Genomic DNA, 21,368 nt, shown 5'->3' with positions numbered 1-21,368 from the left:
TCTGGATTACAGGCTTTCAGAGTCTCAAACTTAATGACCTCTTCTACCCCTTTATGTCTTGTGAATTGGTATTGTTTTCGGCTTCATGCTTTGAGGAAAGAAGGGTGACACTTGTTTTGTAACATGCAGATAGATGCATGTTTCTTTGTGCTATGTAAGCAATGCCAATGCTCATGAATCATGCACACTTTTTAATCTTTTGGTTTTGCCCTTTTCATTTTCTCATCTATTCAGACATTTCGATTGCAATTTGAAGTTCAATCTCTCTTCGAACTTGGTCGAACGCTAAACCAACTGGGCTAGCTGGCAAGTTCTGCTTGCTCTACAAAACAATTGACGATCACTAGAGCAAATCAATTATACTTAGCAAGCCATAGTCACAATAACTTGGGTTTGTTGCATTTATCCACTTCCCACCAATTGGCTTTATAAGGTGTTGAATGGTACTCCTATTTGATAAAAGGGGCGGCTATTCGCAACCTATTATTTTCTCCATTGCCCTTTAAAATTTTACAACTAATTACAAACATGACCCTCAATGCAAAATGACCTAATTGCCCTCATCTTCTTCTTCCCTTCCCCTTCTTCCTTTAACAATTTAGTAGATCAAAAAAAAAAAAAAACAGCTCAAGTTTGCAAAAAATTTCCAATCGACTCCTCCCTGTCAAATTCTCTCGGCTCCTCTCTCACTCTTTATCATCTCTTAAACTTTTTAATTCTTCCCTTGTTCATTTCAATCTCAATGAAGAAGCAAGGATTATATATTGTATCAATGAAGGGTTCCTCTCCTTCCTTTGAAAAAGAACAAGATGACTCACTTCTAGGTTTTGATATGAATATAGAAATTGAATCAAATTCATCGTCATCTTCTCTCTTCTCCTCTCTTTCAAGTTTTTTCAACATCTAAATCTCAGTCGACTTCCTCCTTCCCCCATCTAGATTATTTCAATTTTTCCGACCAAGATTTTTTGGATTTTCAGGTCTGAAAAAAGTGTACTTTTTTTGACATTTAACTACTGAATATTACAGTACTATTATTTTTGACAATCATGTTCCGAAATTTAAGTCATAAAACTTATATTTTGTGAAATATAAATTCGGTAATTAGTTACCGTAATGCCTACGTAATTTCGGTAATTACCTACCATATAGTATTAACTTTTTCGACATTCAGGTTCTGAATTCAAACGTAAGTCAAAATAAATTTGTGAAGTAAAATTTCGGTAAGCAAATACCAAAATATACTAAAATTTGGTTTTTAAATATCGTTTAATGCCAATAATTTCGACATTTACAGACCAAACGTCTTCATCGTCAGCACAATTTTTTTATTTTTCAATTTTGAACTGATTACGTGGGCTTCATTTTCAATCTCACATGCTCATAGACAAAAATGGTTTCACAACCATTTTTAACCTATTATTGACAAAAAAAAAATTGAAAATGTTGTTGTGGTGGTGGTTCAGTGGTGGCGGTTATGGAGGTGGTGGTTCGGCAATGGTGCAACGCGGTGCATGGTGAAGACACAGAGGAGGGAGGGAGGGAGAGAACAACGAGAGAGAAGAGGTCAATGGTGGTGGTTATGGGTCTGTGGTGGCGGCGATGGAGGTTTGTGGTGGTGGTGGTGGTGGCAATGGAAACTAGGAGAGAGGGAATGGAGGGAGGGGTATACTAGGAAGTTTAGGTAAATTTTGTGGGTTATTTTGGAGTAAATTTTGTATTAAATATATGGGTGGCGGGTTAAGTGAAGGAAACGAGTTAATGGAGGAAATAGATGGCTGTGAATAGCTGCCCCCTTGATAAAAGGTTCAAGGTCTACTTAGTTAAAGGTTCATGGTACTAGGTTATTTCCATTGTACGGGCAAAAATTATAGTAAAGGGGATAACCCAATTCGGTGTTTGGGTCTCTATCACATGAATTTTCTTGCTTTTGCTTGGTTGAGTTAGCTAAGAAATATGAATAATCTCATTACATGTTTTTTTTTACAAAATGACATTGTTTTAAACAAGCTACGTATCGAGATCAACAAAATGAATGACTTGAATTAAAAAAATACAGTCATTGATTGACTCTGTGAGCCCCTCAAGTTTGAGAGAAGCCAAGTCCTTCTATGAATTTCAAAACCTAAATCCAAACATAACCAAACCCAATTCCATACTACAGTACTTCTCAAGAAGTGCCGGCAGTAGATGCTCCATTCGCCCCAGCATGTGGGGGCAAAGCAAGAGAGGAAATTAGAAGGATATTTTTGTAATTTGTGAGACAACTTAGGGACTTGAATGCAATACAAAGTTTCTATTTCTAATAGATTCATCAGTACCTTGGAGGCATTTTTCCTCTCACTTTTCTGTATGTTTCAATTTTATCGAACATGTTTAAAAGAAAATTTTCTTTTTTATCTCTCTTAGGTATGGTGAAGATTTGAAACCAAAAGGACCGTCCAAATCAAATCAATTAGTAATTTTTAACCAATTTTTTATTTGTTTTGTTGTGTCTGGTTTCGAAAAGACAATTCCCGGAAAAATCTTCCATTGTCATAGAAAGCAAATTCTTGCGCTTATTGCAATGACATAACCGCCAGAGTTGAGTTTTGTTCACCCTTCACTTAAGAGGATGGACATTACCTTCCTTCCTATTAGTCGAAATGATGTAGATTCCACCACAAAGTGCTGTCATGATTACCAAAAAGTGTATTGCATGGTAAGCAAAGTGATATCGCTTTGTGGTGGGGTTCACACCATTTCAACCAATAAGAGATAGGGCTCTTTTAAGGAGGGTGAACAAAATTGCACTCTAACCACCATGCATCGAGTGGCTTGATAATGCTTTAAAAAACCTACCAAGCCGAACCGTTTGCGTCCCTAATTCTGGTCTCCCGCCAGAGGCAATAGCGGTCAAGTATGTAATTTCATCAAAAATAAAATTGGGAATGATAATGTCAAAACCATTTTTGTTAGTGTCAAAACTCTAGTGCACAAAAGGTTTGTACCATGTGCAGTGTACAAGACTTTTATGCATTAGAGTTTTTGACCCCAACAAAAATAATTTTAACATTATCGCTACGGTTTTTATAATACTGCTACTATTAATAGCTAGCTAGTATTAATTATTATTTGATCTGATTATACTAGCTAATATATTTGACTGTCGCTAATATCGACTGCGAGTGCCAATAGTTTCTATATTTTGCAAAATGAGGGGTTTCACTTTGTGATGTTGGAATTGGCCATTGTATCGCATCGCAAGCTTCTGTAAAACCCTCCTCCCAGCTGTTCTAGAGAGAGAAAGTGAAGTTTTTAGATAGAGAATCATATACATACATTTCACAGAAGAGAGAGAAGGAACAATATATGCATCCGTACACACGGGAAAAAAGTACGATGCCAAACCGAACTCTATAGTGAGAATCGAAACCCTAAAAGAGTACGCAAATCCGTACGGCAAGGTTGGTCTATCTGTCTTTCTCCTTAATTTTTGCTGTTGAAGTTGATCATCAGATACGTGTTTGCGTTAGATTGCTATAATTCGTTGCTCGATTTGAGTCACGTACGTAGCGTGTTTGACGTTGGTTTCGATTTCTCTTGGGTTTTGTTTGGGAATTGGTAGCTTGTGTTTGGAGCGTGGACGGTGTTTGTTTAACGTTTTTCTTTTTGTGTCGATTGTTGGCAGAAATGTTAGAACTGTTGGTTTGATTGAGAATTGGGAAAATTTAGCAGTTCCAAGTTTCTTTTGTTTTGTTTTGGGGGATGAGAGTTCTCTTTCATTTCTCGAATTACAGGTCAGAACTGTCTAAATGCCATTATGAAGTTAGAGATGTGTTTCTGTGATATCATAGTTATTGCGTCATTCTGGTTGAATGGATTTAAATAGTTGCTATTATGTATGCGGATTGCTGAATGAATCATGGGTTTTGTGTGCAAAGGTTGTTTTATGGCATAGTAATGCTAGTTTTAAGAATGAGTGATTGCCCTTGTCTGACCTTTACTGCCCAACCTGAGAGTGGACAGTTAGGGGGACAACGGGTAGGAGAAACGGAGGTTTTGGCTCTAGAGGGATTTGGTGTTGCTCATATTTTACACACGATGCTTACTTATAAATCTGATCATATTAGAGCTCACCGATGCGGGAGGATGTGGAATCAACTAGGTGGGTCGGGAGTTGAAACTTCGGTGCCATTTGACTTTTGAGTGGGATAGAACTGATGTAATTCAAAAGTTCATACCATAAGAGTTATCTTACTTTTCCCTTTCAAAAAGGGAAATAAGTGAAGAATTGCGCTGCATGTCACCCAGCCAGGAAATATTGCAATATTATTACCACAATAAGCAGTCTTGATTAAATTAGATGTAGCATATTGTGCTCTGCCAAATCATATATGAGATATTATTTGAATGCCATCTGTTTTTCCTTTGGAAACCATATTTTGAGTTCTTAATAAGGACCATTTGAACTGGCAAAAGCATGAGATTCACATTTGTTATAAGCTGCAAAATTCCAGTCATCCCAATATTCAAGTCATGCATATCATTCGTGGTGAGTTTGGTAACTTGTGCAGCTGTCCCAATTAAATTCGACATGGTAAATGAGAAACCCGTGGTTTGACCCAAAAGAGTTGTTCGGTTGTTCCATTACTCATAGTTAGTAGATTAACTTTCCACTTATCCAAAACAAAAAAATAGTAGATTAACGCCCCCAGGAGGGATTGTCATAAAAAAGGTTGTATGCCACTATTTCGACTTCTATGAGCAGCAGAGATACATGGTTGGCGGAAACTGCTTGGGCATCCTCCAAAGCCGGTTGAGTGTCTGGAAACGGCATTTTGAAAGCCTAATGGACTTACTATTGTTAAACTACATGCAACTCAAGTGGAAGAAAGATTATAACTCAATTAAGAGTTTTCCACACGAGATTGGCAGTCTATATTAGGTGGGACTCTTGGTCTTTTCTAGCAAGTTGGAACATACGATTCATATAATGTGGACTAAGTTGTTTACTTCTTGACAATTCTTCTTCATTGATTAATGTGTGTTGCATTTTGAGCAATGTTCTAAAAGTTGCTAGGCGCTAGTCGGGCGGTCGGCCACCTTCGAGCGATTAATCGGCTATTAATCAATGCATATTGATTAGTAATTAATGATTAATTGTTAGTCGGACCTAATCGTATAGGCCCATTAATTTCTTATTTTAGAACACTGATTTTGAGTTTATATCCGTTGTAAGACATCCCGTTTTGGGGTGGGAGGACACCCTGTTTCTTGTTTTCTAATGAACTTAGTTTGATTAATTTTGCATTTATTTGTTTTTGGTGGTTAAGGATTAGTCCCAACGTTGGGATGTTTGAAACTATTATGCTAAGAAAGCCTATAATGTCGTTTCATATATAGAGGGCTCTGAATCACGGCATCAGGATATGTACAGGTAAAGGTGATACGGCCATGCATCAGCAGATCTCGGACATAAATGTTGAATATTAATATGTATGGTAGGTCTAAAATCCCGTTATTGATGGCCGATACAGAATGTAACGGCTGATATTTAGAAGCGCTTGTATGAATGTTGTGCAAGTAATATTACCTGCCTTCAATAAGGAACTCTGTGATTTCCATATCCATGCCGTAAATGTCAAATTATGTTTACTGAGTATTATCTAATGCAACTTTCTTTGTATAAAAGAATGTTGTTTTACTTTTTGACATAGCATGTTGGTATCTCATGGTTCTCACTTATGTGTCACCTTCACGTGTTTCTTTTTCTGAGAGGTTCTGAAGTAAATTAAACTATTATAAACAAGGCAAGTAAAATATTAGTTTGATGTACATTCTTTCTCTGGAAAATAAAGGGTTAAATGGTTCTTCCATCATAGATGTAACTTCCTAATTGAAATAGTTAAATATTTTAAAGAAATATCTTTCCATCACAATCTTACAAATGCACCAATTAAGGAAGTGCTAAAGGCCCACTAGGGCGTGGCACTGTGGTTGGAGTTGAGCCTCAAGTGATGGGGTGAACTGTACCCAGAGCTTGGGGTACATTCAAATCCCTGTCCCTGCGCAAGTCCTGAGCTTGTGGGCCGGTTCATGGGGGAGGGGTTCCCTAACAAAACATGTGTTAGAATAAAGTGCATAGTGTTCATGAGCTTATTTCGTCGCCCCACCTGTAATGGAATAGAACTTTATTTACAGATATGCATGCATAGGTTTGGTGTATTAATTTTGTCGGTATGCATATAGTTACGCAGTTTTCTTCCAGGTTTTAAATCCCTGCGTTGTCCAACTTACATATCCATTTCTGTAAAATTTCACCTTTAGTAGTTAATTCTTCGTTTGCCCCAATAGCTTGGCTCTCCTATGCTTGTAGAAAACTCAAATAACATGCTGTTGGATTTAAAACACAGGAAAGAAGATGCTTCACCTCTTCCTTTTCCTCCTGTCTTTCCCCGTGGAGGGGCAAAAGAAAGCAGATAGGAGGGATCATATGGTTTTCTGACCGTCAATATTCTTTTTTTCCTTAAATGGCTTTGAAGAGTTATGAAACATATGCGAAATATGTACTTTGCCAATTCCTATTATAAAAAGATATGTTTGGAGTTCTTTGTTCGTTTTACAGACTGGTGAAGAGATAGAAGGGTCTAGCTCATCACGTTTAGTGAACAAGGGCTGTTATTTTTGTAGTTTGTCATATTTTTTTGTCTGTATCTTTATGTACAACTAAACATGATAGGTAATTCAACTGTGGCACAGTGGATTCTGGGATATGGATGGCTAGTCCTACTGTCCTTCAACAGGCATCTTCATCTTTCAATCGTTGACTCTATATTGAACCTACCGTGCATGGGGATTTTGAATTACTGCATAGAATCTGCATTGGAATATCCTACTATACTTGCTTTTAAAAGGCACGTTTAGGCATATTTTACTTCTTAACTGGGGAAGTTAGAAACGTTGTAGCTTTTGACATGAGAAGGAACGGGTTTTCTGCAATCCAAATGAGTCCATGAAGCTTCCTTTTCTAAAAGTATTTTGTTGTAGTTCTCAATCGAGTGAGCCTTGATGTGTTGTCTGCTAAGTTCAACACTATCATTTCCTTTCTCATTGCCAAGCCCTATTTCTTTTGCTCTCTCTTTTCCCAGAAAAGAGGAAGCTGTGGTTATTTAAGACAAGGTTAGGTAAGTTTGGCTCCCCCATTTTGAACCTATGGGTAAGCTGCTGAATGATTGAAGAAGTTCATATTTGCTTGATTATGGAGTTTCATATCTTATCCTCCTCAACAATTTTACATGCCAAGGCAGCAGTTTGATAGACCTTGATATTCTGATTCATTAGTTTTAATTGTGTTTCTGTATGATGTAGTGATATGCAAAGCTGATTTGGCCTATGAGTAACTGCTGAACTGTTTCTCTTCCCCCAATGGAGCTAAAAGTTTCATCTCCGAAGGATGGGCGTCTTTCACCTTCTGATTGTCTCAGTGATCCTGAAGAGAAAGAAATTACTGATGATGAAGATGATGACCGTAATCATAAGCATCGTAGACGGGAGACACGATCTCAGTCAATGGAGAGAGATTCCGTGGAACAAGTTCTAACAAGGCCATATAGAAAGAGAAACAAACCTTTTGAAAATGGCCATCTTAGGGAAAACCATTCTCAGTCAAATGAAACCTGGAAAAGTTATAATATGTCCCCTCTGGAGAAAGACCTGTCTACAAAGTTTGACAAACGACGCCCTGGGTTTTCCACTTTTTCTCGAGCTCCAAACAGGGTTAATCAATCATCATCTGCTGAGCCTGGCTCTGGTAGGGGTAGAGGTAGGGAATCAGGTTTCTGGGGCCCACGTGATCCTAGGTTCAGCAACGTTGATATTGCTTCTCAAATGGTTTCACAGGGATCAAGTCTGTTTGCAGGGAGGGGGTTACCAAATGTTTCGAACTCACAGGGTGGATCCTGGAATGCATTTGGATTGATTCCAGGAATCCCTAATGGTGGTATGGATACACTTCATTCCCTTAGTTTGCAAGGAGCACTTGGACCATCAATCAGTCCACTAAATATAGGTCTTCCCCGCCAACGGTGTAGAGATTTTGAGGAGCGTGGCTTTTGCCTAAGGGGAGACATGTGTCCAATGGAGCATGGTGTCAACCGGATTGTTGTTGAAGATGTTCAGGTACGTGATTTGTTTCCCTCGTGTAAGTTCTCCAGTTACCTTTATGACCATTCCTGTTATGTAATTGACACTTGAAAATGGGTGCAATTCCATGCTGAAATCCAACAACCTGCCTCATATTTCTCACTTTTAAACGTAAGTAGAATCTTCTACTATCACGCATAAATTGAAAATGTAAATAGCTCCACATAGAGAAGTTGGGGGGATGACAACTTCATTGGTTGTTGCATTTCGGTTACTTGACCTAATTTGAGGTTCAAGGAATAACATTTGTATCTTTGGTTGATCCCATCTGCTAGATTATTGTTAGTTGTGGTAATTTCATTTTACGATGGTGGTAAGTTGGTAACCACATGAATGGTGGGGCTTTTCCTGGATTGGCTGGATATATCCCAACATGTTAGCTTGCTCATTGATTTGCTGTGGACAATGGAGCCATCAAATGATCAATGCTATGTGACCTCTACAACCAGATACTTGTTACTTCCTAGTTTGACCCACCAAACAATGTTGTGCCATGGTAGAAATGGTGTGCAGGGATTTCTTTTATGATCATTTGCCTTGAAGTCATGTTTTCCTGTTAGTGGATAGTTTTACACTAATCTAATGTAAACAAATTGCAAAATTTTCAACTGTACGATTTATCACGTTCTTAATTCTTAATGTAACACTTTGTTGCTTGGGCATATGTTTAAATTGCACTGACCAAATACTGTTTTCGGGGTTACAGAGCCTTTCACAGTTCAATCTCCCGGTCTCACTTCCAAGTACACACCTTGTGGGAACTCCCTCTGCTTTACCTTCTGTTAATGCTCCTTCGAGCACATTGATACATGGCAAAAGTCTACATAACAAAAGCAGCAAGCATGGAATGGCAGATGATGGATTTAGCATGAATGGTGTTTTCACTGGTTCAGCTGGTGGGGCTGATTTTTATGATCCTGATCAGCCTCTGTGGGCTAAAAATGGTCCAGAAAATTCAACAGCATTGCTAGGACTAAATTCATCTAAGCTTGATGAATCAGAGTCTTTGTTAGATGGACCTGACAATGAATACCTTGGGAGGAGTACTGCAACTGCTGCTGGTTCTTTAAATGCAAGTTCAAATGTCTGGGGAAGAATTGGTGCAAAAACTAAATTGGGAATGAAAAAGAAAATTGATTCTACCATGAGCTCCTCAAATACCATGGAAAACGATGCAAAGGAAGGTCAGGAGGCCTTAACCAATCTTCAGGGACCTACCCGCCAGGAGAAGCGGATCATTGCAGAAGACGTTGGCTCACAAGCCAGTGATTTATCTGCAAAGGTGCAAGGTGATACTGGGCGTATTACCCGGAAACCTTCTCAAAAAGCGCTACGTACTCTATTTGTCAATGGTATTCCCCAAAAAGACAATAGAAGAGAGTCCCTTTTTTCTCATTTCCGAAAATTTGGGGAGGTTATTGACATTTATATTCCAGTTAATAGTGAGCGAGCTTTTGTTCAGTTCTCCAAGAGGGAGGAGGCAGAAGCTGCTCTGAAGGCACCTGATGCTGTTATGGGTAACAGGTTTATCAAGCTATGGTGGGCTAATCGAGACAGTATTCTCGATGATGGAACAAGTAGTGGTAACAATGTATCAGTAGCTCCTCGTGGAGTGGCAGCTGTTTCATTGCCACCCCATCTATTTGTTTCTCATGGAGGAAAGGATAGCCTCCAATTGTCCGCTCCGAAAGTTGGTGTTTCCAATGCTTCTGTTGCTGCTGTGCTGCCTGCCTCTGATCATCCTAAGCCTGTGATGACCAGCAGCCCGAAAGCTCCACCTCCTTTGCAAAAGAAGCAGGAGAGTTTAGAGTTTTTGAAGGAGGAACTCCGAAAGAAGCAGGAATTACTTGATCAGAAGCGCAATGACTTCCGGCGTCAGTTGCATAAACTTGAGAGACAAGTAATCCTCATTTTTCCTGACTTGTCATTTTTAAGTTTACGTTTCCTTTATTTTCTTGATTACTTAATGTTTTCATTCTTTTTTCAAATTTACCTCTGTGGAACCTTCCATTTCTCGGTGCTATATTGCATGAGCATGCTTTTTCTAGATATATTAAATTCCACGATGACATCGAGGGAAGCCATGTTGCCCATGCAAAGTTAATGAATGCTAAGATTACAGTTTGCCCAAGTAAGAATCTTGTATGTGACGTCAACCCCGAGAAGATTGAAAATGGAAAGGAAAAGAGGGGAAGAGACTGTCTTGCAAGTGGTTTGCTTTATGTCTTTGTGCATTGCCAAGTTCTAGTTACTTGATGTGAAGTTATTTAGTTTAGCTATTCTGAAATTTTTCATAATGCCATCAGACCTCAGGTGTGAGAGGTGATGTACCATCTGAGCATGGTGCAAAGAGACATAAGCCTGCAACTGTAGCTGATGTTGGAAAAGTTGCTACTCCCAGGTCTGCTGAATCTGGTACTGTTGTAGCTTCGCCTCTAGCAGAAGTGATGTCTGAAAGGAATAAATCTGCAGAGAATGTCGATCAGCAAAGCTCCAAACAAAGTACATTCGTGGCCCCTCAGGAACCTTCAAGTTTGAAGCATTCAATTCGTCCTTTGGCACCTGCAGGGGCATCATTTGTCATGAATAGATTCAAATTGGACAACCGTCCCACGGCGTTTAAAATCATTCCGCCTTTACCTATAGGCCTTGCAAATGTGAGTCTTTCTTAACTCCCCCTGTCCCTCCTTTGTTTGCGCGTAGGTTAGTTTGGTTTAACCTTTTTGGTACATGGTTAGCATCCCTTTTTGATGCTCGTTTGGTAGTTTGCGTTGGATATTCTAGCCATGAGTTCTACTGTTTCTCATACAAAGCATCACGCATCACTATACACATGATCCAACATAGAGCACTTTCCCCTACTGAAGAACCCTCAATATGCATCTCATGATTGTGAAATATACTTTCTTAAGGGATTGAGTAAATTCTATGGACATATGTTTTTGTTAATATATACTTACGATCTACCGAAGGCAACCAAATTTCTTGATGATGCTTAGGTTGCTGAAACTGAAATTCCACTCCAAGAGGTTTCAATTTTTAGAATTTCCTCAGTTTTGAATGACTGCCCCGTGCTCAGTTTCTTGAATCTCGATTCTATTTGCTACTCAAAATTCTCAGTTTCATGAAACTAGCAAACTTTCTCATTTTTGATTGGGAGTTGATTTTGGAAAAATAGACTTTATCGAAGACGCATATCATGGAAGCTATAAAACGTTAAGTTTGGAACCAAAAAAAGGGAAAATTTCCAGAAGCACTAAATGTTGTTTCTGAAGGGATTGAATAAATTCTTGCACCCTATTCTTGTTTTGTTCTCCCTTTACTTCCTTCTATCGTGGTAAAACTGACTTCTTGATTTTGCTTAGGTTGCTGTTTTGAAGGAACACTTCTCTGATTACGGAGAACTTTCTGCTGTAGAGATAGAAGATGTAGAGTCTAGTGACTCTCTTGCATCCCAAAATTGCTCAGCTCATATCTCTTTCACTACACGCCTGTCAGCTGAGAGGGCATTTTTGAATGGTAGATGTTGGCAAGGTCACAATTTGCAGTTTACTTGGGTGGTGTCTAGTAATTCTAGCAATGGCAATGGTGTTCGAGAAAATTCCCCTTCTGCTTCAAAGATGCCTTCAGATGCTAACCTTCAGCCTGCAGTTGAAGTCACACCCATTGATTACCATAATGAGGCAGCCTCAAAAGATGGAGAATCTAATATTTTGGATAGAAAAGAAAGTGGTGGAGAGCATATGGTATCAGATGAGCATCTGCGGTCCAGTTCGTCTGCAATATCTTGCGAGAAACAGTCTCCTAAAAGGGATGTTTGTTGAGGATGGCCTAATTGTCGGGTTGTACAGTGAGGTAAGTAATAAAAGGAATTTGAATTTTAAGGTGTTTTATCAATTGCTAATTTCTGGCTTCCAATTTTCTGATCTCATGCTTTTGTTATGTAAAGAGGGGATTTTGTAATTTTCAACTGCCAAAACTGGATATTCGTTGGCTGTTTGCAAATTGTGTCAAATGTTTAGTTATGTTTAGAACTGAGTAGAGTTAAAGAGACCATTGGAATAAATTGAAATGTTACCTTAAAATGTCTCAATCTGTTCTTTTACTTCTTTGTTTTTCCATTTAGAATGCTGTTACATGTATTATTTTCTGATTCTGGCTTTGCTTGTCTGTAATTTTGTGCTGCCCACCACTTCATTATTCCATTCCATGGGCCAAAAAACAAGTTGCATTTTTGTCATATAACACTAAAACACACAACCCACTAGAGATGCTCTTATTTGGTTGACTGATTGAGGTCTGACTAATTATGTGCTACATGATTACTATTGTCAGAAAGCCAGAAAGGGGTTCTCTTAGAATAGAAGTTTGCACCATGAGTACAAAGTAGAGACCAATAACCTTTGATGTTTTTTTTTTTATTTTTTAAAGTGCTTGACTTTGTTCACTAGCCTCTATCTCCCTTGCTGAATCTTACAACGATTGAGCCCCTTCTCCTAGTCTGAAACGGAGGATTTTTGCATGTTTGATTTCAAAACGTATTGAAGTTCTTCCCTTTTTGTTGCTATTTTTCCCCATAGGTTGCGGTAGTAGGTTAGCGAGTTAGATTACTAAAAAATGAACATGTCAATGCTGCTCCATTAGCTCGAACTTAGAATCGCCCAGCGCGTAACTCTCGGTTCAAGACCCAGGTCAACGTATTTGAGTTTATGCTGCTCATCTTTGGTGTTAATATAACTGCATGATTTGCACACCGTACAGACCAAACTGCATGATTTGCAAACTGCATGATTTGCACACCGGACAGACGTTTGTACACTCCTTAAATGCCATCTCAAAGTTTATATTTAGAGGCTATGGAATCAGAACAAACTGTAATATTTCAGGTGCTAGGGCACTTTCTGGATTTGTAGAAGGCCCAGTATCGTATCTTGAAAATGAAACTTTTTGACGGAGCGAGCCTGTAGAAGAATGCAGAGAATTTGTTCAAAAAGGTCCATTGACTCAAACCTTACTCTCCTTTTTTTGTTCTTTTTTCCTTTCAGCGTTTTCCCTCTTGCATTCATCAGAAACGTTCTTATTACGTGTATCGACGTTGCGTTAGAGACATTATTTGTCAATTATTTTCATCGTGTTGGAGCCTATGGTACAAGTACTTTGTTTAGTTACTTTGGAAGGGCATAGAAGATGAAGGAACTGCAACTGAATTGTAATGGAATTCGAACCTCGTTGACTAATGCTGAAAGCACAAATTTTGTACAGTATTTTTTCCTATGAAATACTGTTTCTCCTATTTTGCGCACGTGGGGTAGGGACCAATATGTACTACCCTTTATACAACACGCTAATATGGCATTGCAGTGCGGTGTTAAATTGTTGTATACATTGTGTTAGTGGACTTGACCGTGTAAAATTGTTGTATACATTGTTGTGTTTAGTGGACTTGCCCTTATGTTAGTAGACTCCCGAATACTACACACAACTTTAAAATACAAATTTGGACACAACTGCGTTCGGAACTAGGACCGTTCAAAGACAAATCCGAACACAATTATGTAATTGTCCGGAACTGTTCAATGCACGTGTTCGAAGTTGTGTGTAGACTTTCTAGAAGAAGAATTGACAATGAAATTCTCATGTATCCATTGAAGCATTAGGTTTAAAAATTCCAACTCAAGCCATATAAAAGAGAGATGTTTGCTTCAATTAACGAAGACTAAGCTTGGGATTGTGGAAAGCACGTGAAAACTTTTTCCGTGAGAACGCATCGATCAGGCAACTTTGAAAACATACGCCTTCGAAACCAAATCTGGATGTCTTCGAACACAATACGGTTCGAATCCAGATGATATCCCGAAAGAAGATAGTCCAGACCGATTTCGTAGGTCGATCTGCCGATATGAGCTATGAAGATAAAATGCGGCAATCCAAACATAGGAAAATGCAAAAACAGAGACAAAAACACGTCCATAAGTAAAGCAATGCAACCGAACCAAACAGAACACAACAACCCCTCATTGTTCTAACTCCTATACACGCACAAGCCCCGTAATTAAACGACAAGCAAAAAAGAGATTATTCCAAGGCCCATTGCCCATGTCCAAGGCCCATTTCTACTACTTCCCAGCTTCCTTGGCCTTCTGCTGGATGGCCTCTCCCACCTCCTTAGTCTTCTGGCCCACAGTGACAGCCACATCCTGCATCCTTCTCTTGGCCTCATCCAACTGCGGCGGCCCGGCCTGCCTAAAGTACTTCATGACCCACGAGAGCGACGTGAGCCCGGTAAGCCCGAAGAGGCCGGAGGTGAAAAACCCGGCGAGGACGAGTCCGGCGACGAGGGCAGCGGGGACGAGAACGGGGCTGCAGAGGAGGAAGATAGGGGTGGCGACGGCAAGGCCGAGGAGGGAGGCAGCGAGTGTGAGGCCCGAGAGACCAAGGAGGCTGCCGCCAACAGGGAGGAGGGTGGCGACGGCGAGGATTTTGCCCTTGGATGGCCCACCGCCGTCGCCCCGTTGGCCGGCCTTGAAACCGCCTTCGTAGCGTTGTTGGGGGTGGACTTGGAGCTGGTGGGGGTGGGGGCGGTCGGCCATTGTAGTCTTTGTAGAGTGTGAGTTTGTTTGTTTTGCGAGAGAGAGAGAGAGAGAGAGAGAGAGAGAAGGGGGAAGTGAGAGAGTGGGGGTGGGGATGGGCGGTGATATAGGGAGAGAGGGGGGAGGTGGCAAGGTGGCGACACGTGTGAGTAAGGCGGGGTGGAAGGGTTTGCATGAGAAACAAGTTTCATGGGGGGATTGTTTCGGCAGGTATCCGCTGCCACATTTCTCTTGGTTTTCTGTGTTCTACTTAGGCTCCGTTTTTATTTTTAAATACTTATTTTTTATTTTACGAGACTGATTATTCTTTCACAATATATCATCTTTAATTCTAGTTAGCGGAACGAGGCTTGTTTGGCTCGTTTGTTCTCTCTCTCATGGAGGATTGTTTCTATGTTTTACTCCTTAGTCCTTATTAGTCTAGCTTTTAAGTTCGGTGTATTTGGGTGTAATTGGCCGAATCCGAACTCTAGGGTGCTCGAGCTTGGCTCGTTTGTTAATCGACAAGTCTGAGCTCGAATCATTTCAAATATTCGAGCTCGAGCTCAATTGGTAACGAGAGCTTGGGCTCAATTCATGTACTAAACATTTGAGCCTCTGTAAACAATTCCATACATAACGAGCCAAGGTTATCTAGACAAGTCAAGTTATAGCTAGCTCGAGTTTTTCCGCTTAGTAAGCGAGCTAAAAATTATTTTTTACTAAAAATTATTTCCTCTGTTCGTATTTGTTAGTCAATTTTGGGGTTTCCAATTTTTTTAGGGAACATCTTTGTACAATTCTTTTTTTTTTTTCAAGCTTACCCTTCAATCTATTCATTCATTATTCGAATACAAGGGTAAAAGAGTATAATTGACACAATTTGCTCATTGACTTTCAAACATGGACAAACATTTTGGGAAAAAAATATGTTTATGGACTAACAAATACAGATAGGGGGAGTATGTTCGGGCTTCGGATCCCCTGTCCCAATTCCTCTGTCCGACCTCCTTGTCCTAGTTCTCATCAAGCGACACGTGTCACTCTTACCAAAACCCAAAAGGTCACACCACACCTAATCCCTCCCCTTCACCTTGTCTTCTCCCTTGCTACCTCTTTCCAAAAACCTAATTCACACAGCCTCTCTCACTTTGTCACTCATCGGTGCCCACATCTCATTCAGCCCCCACGAGTCCAAGTAGAAGCAACAAAAATCTAATTCATAAACTTTAGAACCTAACGAAATTAAAATCAGAATTGGAAAACAAAAATACACATTTGCACATGTACTGTTGGATGTGTGTATATATTTCTATACATATTTTTGTGTGTGTGTGGAGAGAGAGAGAGAGACGTATCAAAAGAGGAAAGGGTTCAGATTTCAAAAAAACGATAGGCCGCTCAGAGGTGCGTTTACCGTTTGGAGTGGCATGGTTGGGTTTTGTAGGGTTGGAGGAGTCTTCGACGCCACCACCGTTAGTGGGGTGAGAGTAGAAGGCGGCGATTTTGGAAACGTCGTCGTCGAGTGTGTGAAGTCATGGTAGCAGATGGAGAAGACAAGGGTGAAAGGGAGAGAGATAGGGTGTGATGTGACCTTTTGGGTTTTGATAGGAGGAACACGTGTTGCTTGATGAGGATTGGGACAGGGAGGTCGGATAGAGGGATTGGGACAAGAGATCCGAAGCCGTATGTTCGAGTTCAATTCATTTAGCTTGATTTGCTAACTATACTAACCGCACTGAGGCCTTAATGGGTGAGCTTCAAGCTGCTTGTGAATAACTCCTTTCGTTTGCATGCCAGCTGTGCTAGGTAGCGGTAAAAAAGTTATATGATGACAACAAATTTTAGATTTCGATACACATCACACATGTGAAATATTTTAACACATTTTTACACACTTTTCACAAGTTTTAAGACATGCTTTTGAATTTCAACCACTACGACTCACTAGATTCACAGATTCTGGTTGCTATTTTCGTTAATACGAAGTTTCCATTGGCAAGATATAGTGATTGTTGATATTTAGAATTAAAATTTTGTGAAAAATGGAACACTTTTCACGAGTATACTAGGGGCATTTATGAGTTCTGGAAGCATGAAATGCATTTCATGAAATGGGGTCCTCACATCAGTTCCAAAAACACAAAAGAGGAGTCCTCACATAATGTGCGTACACGAGCGCGAAAAACATCTTGCAAAATATAGGAGTACCAAATTATTAAGACTCATGAGAGCATGCCTTAGAGCGTGAGAGGCCCACGGGAAGAATCTTAACATGAACAGAAGAACATAATCTACTCTAACATGCCGACGTCACAACAAGCTTAGATATTTATAAAATGGGAAAATGATAGCCCATGACGTGTTTTGATAATTAATATCCGTCAATGATATGTTGAGAACATTTGTTAATGCTGAAAATGTCCTTGACGGGTATTAATTTTCAAAATACATTCTTGGCCGTCATTTTCCCTTATAAAATCTTTATGGGCCTGTGTTTTTGTTGTCAAGTTTAACGGTTTAGTTTTACATTTGGACCGGACCTAAATTTTCTTCTTTTTTACCCCTTCCTACAAGTTGGCGGTCAAGATGAATGTTTAAGAAAAATGTAAGTTTTTTAGTGTTGGTTAATAAAATTTTCTAGTGCAGTTGGATTATGTGGGTTCCATGCATAATAAAGTTGTGCGATGCACTTTTGTGGTTGGTTAATGGTTAGTTACTGCATTAGAGTAGTGTTATATATACATTTTTTGGTTTCTTTTTTCGAGAAATCATAAACTTATCATAGGTAGAAAATAAATCGTACAACCACATGAATACAAACTCCATGCATTAGCCAACACAAAATAACCTGATAAAACAAAAAAAAGATCCAACAAAACCGAACAACCAAACAAGGCCAATTGAAACACCCCCACAAAACCCAAGAGAATAACATAAGCATGCCATCAACGTCGAACGCACGAATTACTATACCTGCAAAACAAGGATAAGGAACAGGAGACGAAAATAAATCAATGTAAAGTACATCGTTGAGGGATACGATAAGTGTGAGGGTTGCCACAACTCTCTTCAGTAATCCTTTCCCGTATACGCTTTCTCCAAGCAGGGTTTTGTATATTCTTGTCACAACAACCCCCAGCTTTGACATTGTTTATGCCGAGATGCTTAACAGTTGCCACAGACCTCTGATCGGTATTGCCAATAAGCCATAATTCTCTTAGATCACAAATTCTGAGGTCCGACAGAAGTGTCTTGGAGAACATCTCCAACTTGTTCTCCAACCCGATCAGACGAGGAATCCTCAAAGCTAAGTTGTTAAGGTTCAGGCATTGGGAAAGTATACACACAAATAAACAAGGTTTGACACACTAACCATTGGCACATCAATGTCCTGGACACAAATACAAACCTCCGGAGGCATAAAAGGTTTCGGGTATGCTAAGATAATTAACAGGAGAGGGGCTCCTTCACTTCAACTTCAACAACCGAGAGACTCGGCATATGGAAGAACTGGAACTTCCCACCCGTATCCAATTCCAAAAGACAGTTGTGGTTAACAAGGAGAAAATCTCGACCCATAACCTTCTTATTGCATTGACGTCTGACAATACTAACGAGGCTGATTCACACTAGCAAGAGAGACTTAGCATAGAACTTTATGCTGTTATAAAGAACTTGGCCCTTCTGGTAAATTACAAACCGAAGTCTGAGAAAGTGAAACTGGGGCGTGGGATCCTTTGTCCGTAACGGCTGTCCTCACCCTCTTATTTTGTCACGTGATATGGCAAAACAAGAGGGTGGAGACAAAGCGTTTGCCACTTGAAGACAGGCGTCAAGGACAGAGGATCCAAAGCCTGAAAGTGGGGTGTTGGAGACCTCTTGACGGCGAGATTTTATTAGAGGAGTGACGTCAACAAGTAATGAGTGGAAGGAAGGAAAGAGTAGAAAGTGAGGGTGGAGAACTAGTAAAGTGGGTGTTGTACCTATGGAGGTGATTGGTGGCTTAAAACCTACTAGGACACATGACCCGCCAATGACTAGAACATCACTAATGCAACTGGGTGCACTGACAACGTTAATCGACTGACTGGCACTCCAACGTGCACTTGATTCATAGTAACTGATTAGCATTCTCAACTACAGTAATACTTAACTAATTAGAGAGTTCAACAAATTTTTATGTCGGATTTATACTTTGCTTAGTTTTCATACCTAGACCATGCTAATTTTGAGCATCATTGAGTCAAAGCCATTGATTAGTAGTTTTCTCTCTTGAAAACGAAAAGAAGAAGGAAAAATTAAATACTCAGTGTCCGACTATTGATAGAGAATTTATGTCACGGTTGTTATTATATTGAATAAGCGTGTATGGCCTAGTTTGTATTTTTGACATACAGAGAATAGGTTTTTATCATTTGTAAAAAAAATTAGTTCAATCAAATATCAATAAATAAATTCATTTGTTGAATTTTATTTTTAGAATTTGCAAAGCTAGCAGATTCGTTATCGCAGAAGTTAGACTCCTCAGAAATCATAGACCTCCGGCTACACTAAGCTCTCTCCTCCGAGCCTCCCCTATTTTTTTCACACGACTAGTTAAAAATTTTATTTCCCGCGTAAATTGTACCCCACATTATCTGAACTCATGTGGTCGGTACCCGTAGAATTATTGAGAAAAATAACTCCTCGTAGGTGAGAGAGAGGGCCCAAGGGTGAGGCAGTCCAATCAGTCAGATAGGATTAGAATATGGTGTAGTAATTGGGCTATGATGGATGGACCACAGAGTCACTTGAAAGAAAGTGTTGAGGTAGACAGTATGGGCGGTTGCGGTGGGCCTTAGCCGGAGAGCGACGGATGTGACCCATTCTCTTTTTAGCCAGGCCTAAATACTCCAATCAAAATTTGCAGAGCTAGGTTCGATCCTCGCAGTCTTTTCTTTTATGGTCGGGAACGTCCAGGCCACCTCACGCGCATCTGGACTAATTTTTTTTTTGGTTCGGTCAAAACCAAGCCATCCAAATAGGGACTAGGTATTCATAAGAATTTTTCTTCTTACGACATGGCTTCAAGAATTTAATCCTGGTTGATAAACCCATTAACTAACCGGAGTAACTCTTTGGCGTAGATAGCAAGCCTCTTTTTTTTCTATGCTTTAAGCTTTTCTTTCTTTCTTCCACTGCTTTGAAGTGTGCCCGTGCGCGTGCCTAGCTTGGCCACTTTTCATGAGAAGGAGAGACAAACCCGTTTCATGTCAATTATCAAAGACTCCTTTCAAAAGGACTTGCCTCGTCGGCAATCCCTCACTTGCCACTTGCCGTATTTAGGTTAAGTTCCGCTAAGATTTTTGGGTTTCTTTCTTGTTTTGTCTTGACGAGACGAATCAATAATTTACAAAAATTAGGCGAATAACGGAACTTAGCCTTACTTCATAAGCGGTTGCGTTCGTGTTGTAAATCTCGTTGAAACACTTAAGAGTAGTTCAAAATTATGTTAATTGGATACCGATTGTTATGCGACCGGAATACAAAGAAAAATTTATGGGTTCTGCACACTCTGAATCTGAAGCCAGCAAAATTCAGTTCTGACTTGTTTTTAATTCGAATCACATATTAATCCGTATCCAATTAACATAATGCCGAACATCACCCCGTGCAGATCTCGACCAACTGCCGACGAACCAAGTTCCCCAAAAGTAATCAATCCATCCTAATTTATTGGTTCATTTTTTGACATATTTATATGTTTTAAAATGTTTATTCATTTGACTTTTGAATGAACTAAATTTTCTTTTCATATTGTTTAAATAAAATAATTTCCAAATACATTGAAGGGTAAAAATTACTAGAAAATTATATTTCTAAATGTACTCATTGTGTTCCCTAAAAAAATTAAAAACAAATTGGGACGGATTAGATAGAGTATACATGATGGAAGAAAGCTAATCATGGGGATGATTAACGATAATTTTTGGTAGAACCTGTAAATGTCATATCTTAATTAAGAAACTTAAAAGTTAACAAGGTTTTAAGTGTTACAGCTGACTCTGTGAATAAAAAGGTACACTTCAAGTTCTCTCTCTAGGAGTACATATCTGACATACGAGTAGAGTAGCATAATTTCAAAAGCCAAATTATCCTATAAAAACTAAATAGATGTGTGACCAGTTTGATGGAGCACACAGTCAAGCTAGTAAAGTACCCTACAAATTATAACGTAAAGTACTGAAGTACACAAAGCTACGCGTAACTGGCATGGACACCTGTTTATAAATAAGAAAGATACCCGAAGCACACTCTTGATGCTAATTCTTGAAGGTTTTGCTGAGATGTTTAAGATGTTCAAAACAAAAGGCTAAAAACTCATCGAAATTTTCGCACGCAGTCTCATTCACCGGTATAGCACACTCCAATATTTATAGTCCCCCAATGCATGTGAATGTGTATGTGCAAGTATGTGTAGTTTTGTGTGCCACCACTATTATTTGGGTTCAAAATGGACGTTAGAATTATTAGAATAACTAAAAAGGGTAAAAGAGACAAGGAATATTGATTTGTGGGAAGTTCCAAATATAAAGTATTTTATGATTTTGTTGTTTGCATTTTAACTATCAT

At 39.4% G+C, this 21,368-nt stretch overlaps 2 protein-coding genes across 2 annotated transcripts; one reads left to right on the top strand and one right to left on the bottom strand.

Moving 5' to 3' along the window:
• The first annotated feature begins 3,165 nt into the window (after nt 1-3,165).
• LOC131298847 (zinc finger CCCH domain-containing protein 41) lies at nt 3,166-13,475 on the top strand. The gene is made up of 6 exons (XM_058324340.1): nt 3,166-3,446; nt 7,351-8,160; nt 8,891-10,084; nt 10,491-10,841; nt 11,550-12,039; nt 13,071-13,475. The coding sequence occupies exons 2-5, from the start codon at nt 7,408-7,410 to the stop codon at nt 12,006-12,008; spliced, it is 2,757 nt and encodes a 918-aa protein (XP_058180323.1). The 5' UTR covers nt 3,166-3,446; nt 7,351-7,407; the 3' UTR covers nt 12,009-12,039; nt 13,071-13,475.
• Nucleotides 13,476-14,093: 618 nt separating this feature from the next.
• Nucleotides 14,094-14,844, bottom strand: LOC131298846 (oleosin H1-like). The gene has a single exon (XM_058324339.1). It carries the CDS (start codon nt 14,772-14,774, stop codon nt 14,301-14,303), a length of 474 nt encoding a protein of 157 aa, XP_058180322.1. The 5' UTR covers nt 14,775-14,844; the 3' UTR covers nt 14,094-14,300.
• Between the last annotated feature and the right edge of the window lie 6,524 nt (nt 14,845-21,368).

The sequence above is a fragment of the Rhododendron vialii genome, chromosome 8a (genome assembly GCF_030253575.1).
Source record: "Rhododendron vialii isolate Sample 1 chromosome 8a, ASM3025357v1".
NCBI classification, from domain to species: Eukaryota; Viridiplantae; Streptophyta; class Magnoliopsida; order Ericales; family Ericaceae; genus Rhododendron; species Rhododendron vialii.
The sequence above is the reverse complement of the archived record's forward strand: the minus strand, read 5'-3'. Positions and strand labels throughout refer to the sequence as shown.

Excerpts from the sequence above, each read along its gene's own strand:
- LOC131298847 (XM_058324340.1), top strand. The coding sequence starts at position 7,408 with ATGGAGCTAAAAGTTTCATCTCCGAAGGATGGGCGTCTTTCACCTTCT. Across the intron at positions 8,161-8,890 it reads TTGTTGTTGAAGATGTTCAG|AGCCTTTCACAGTTCAATCT; the intron begins GTACGTGATTTG and ends TCGGGGTTACAG. Across the intron at positions 10,085-10,490 it reads TGCATAAACTTGAGAGACAA|ACCTCAGGTGTGAGAGGTGA; the intron begins GTAATCCTCATT and ends TAATGCCATCAG.
- LOC131298846 (XM_058324339.1), bottom strand. The coding sequence starts at position 14,774 with ATGGCCGACCGCCCCCACCCCCACCAGCTCCAAGTCCACCCCCAACAA.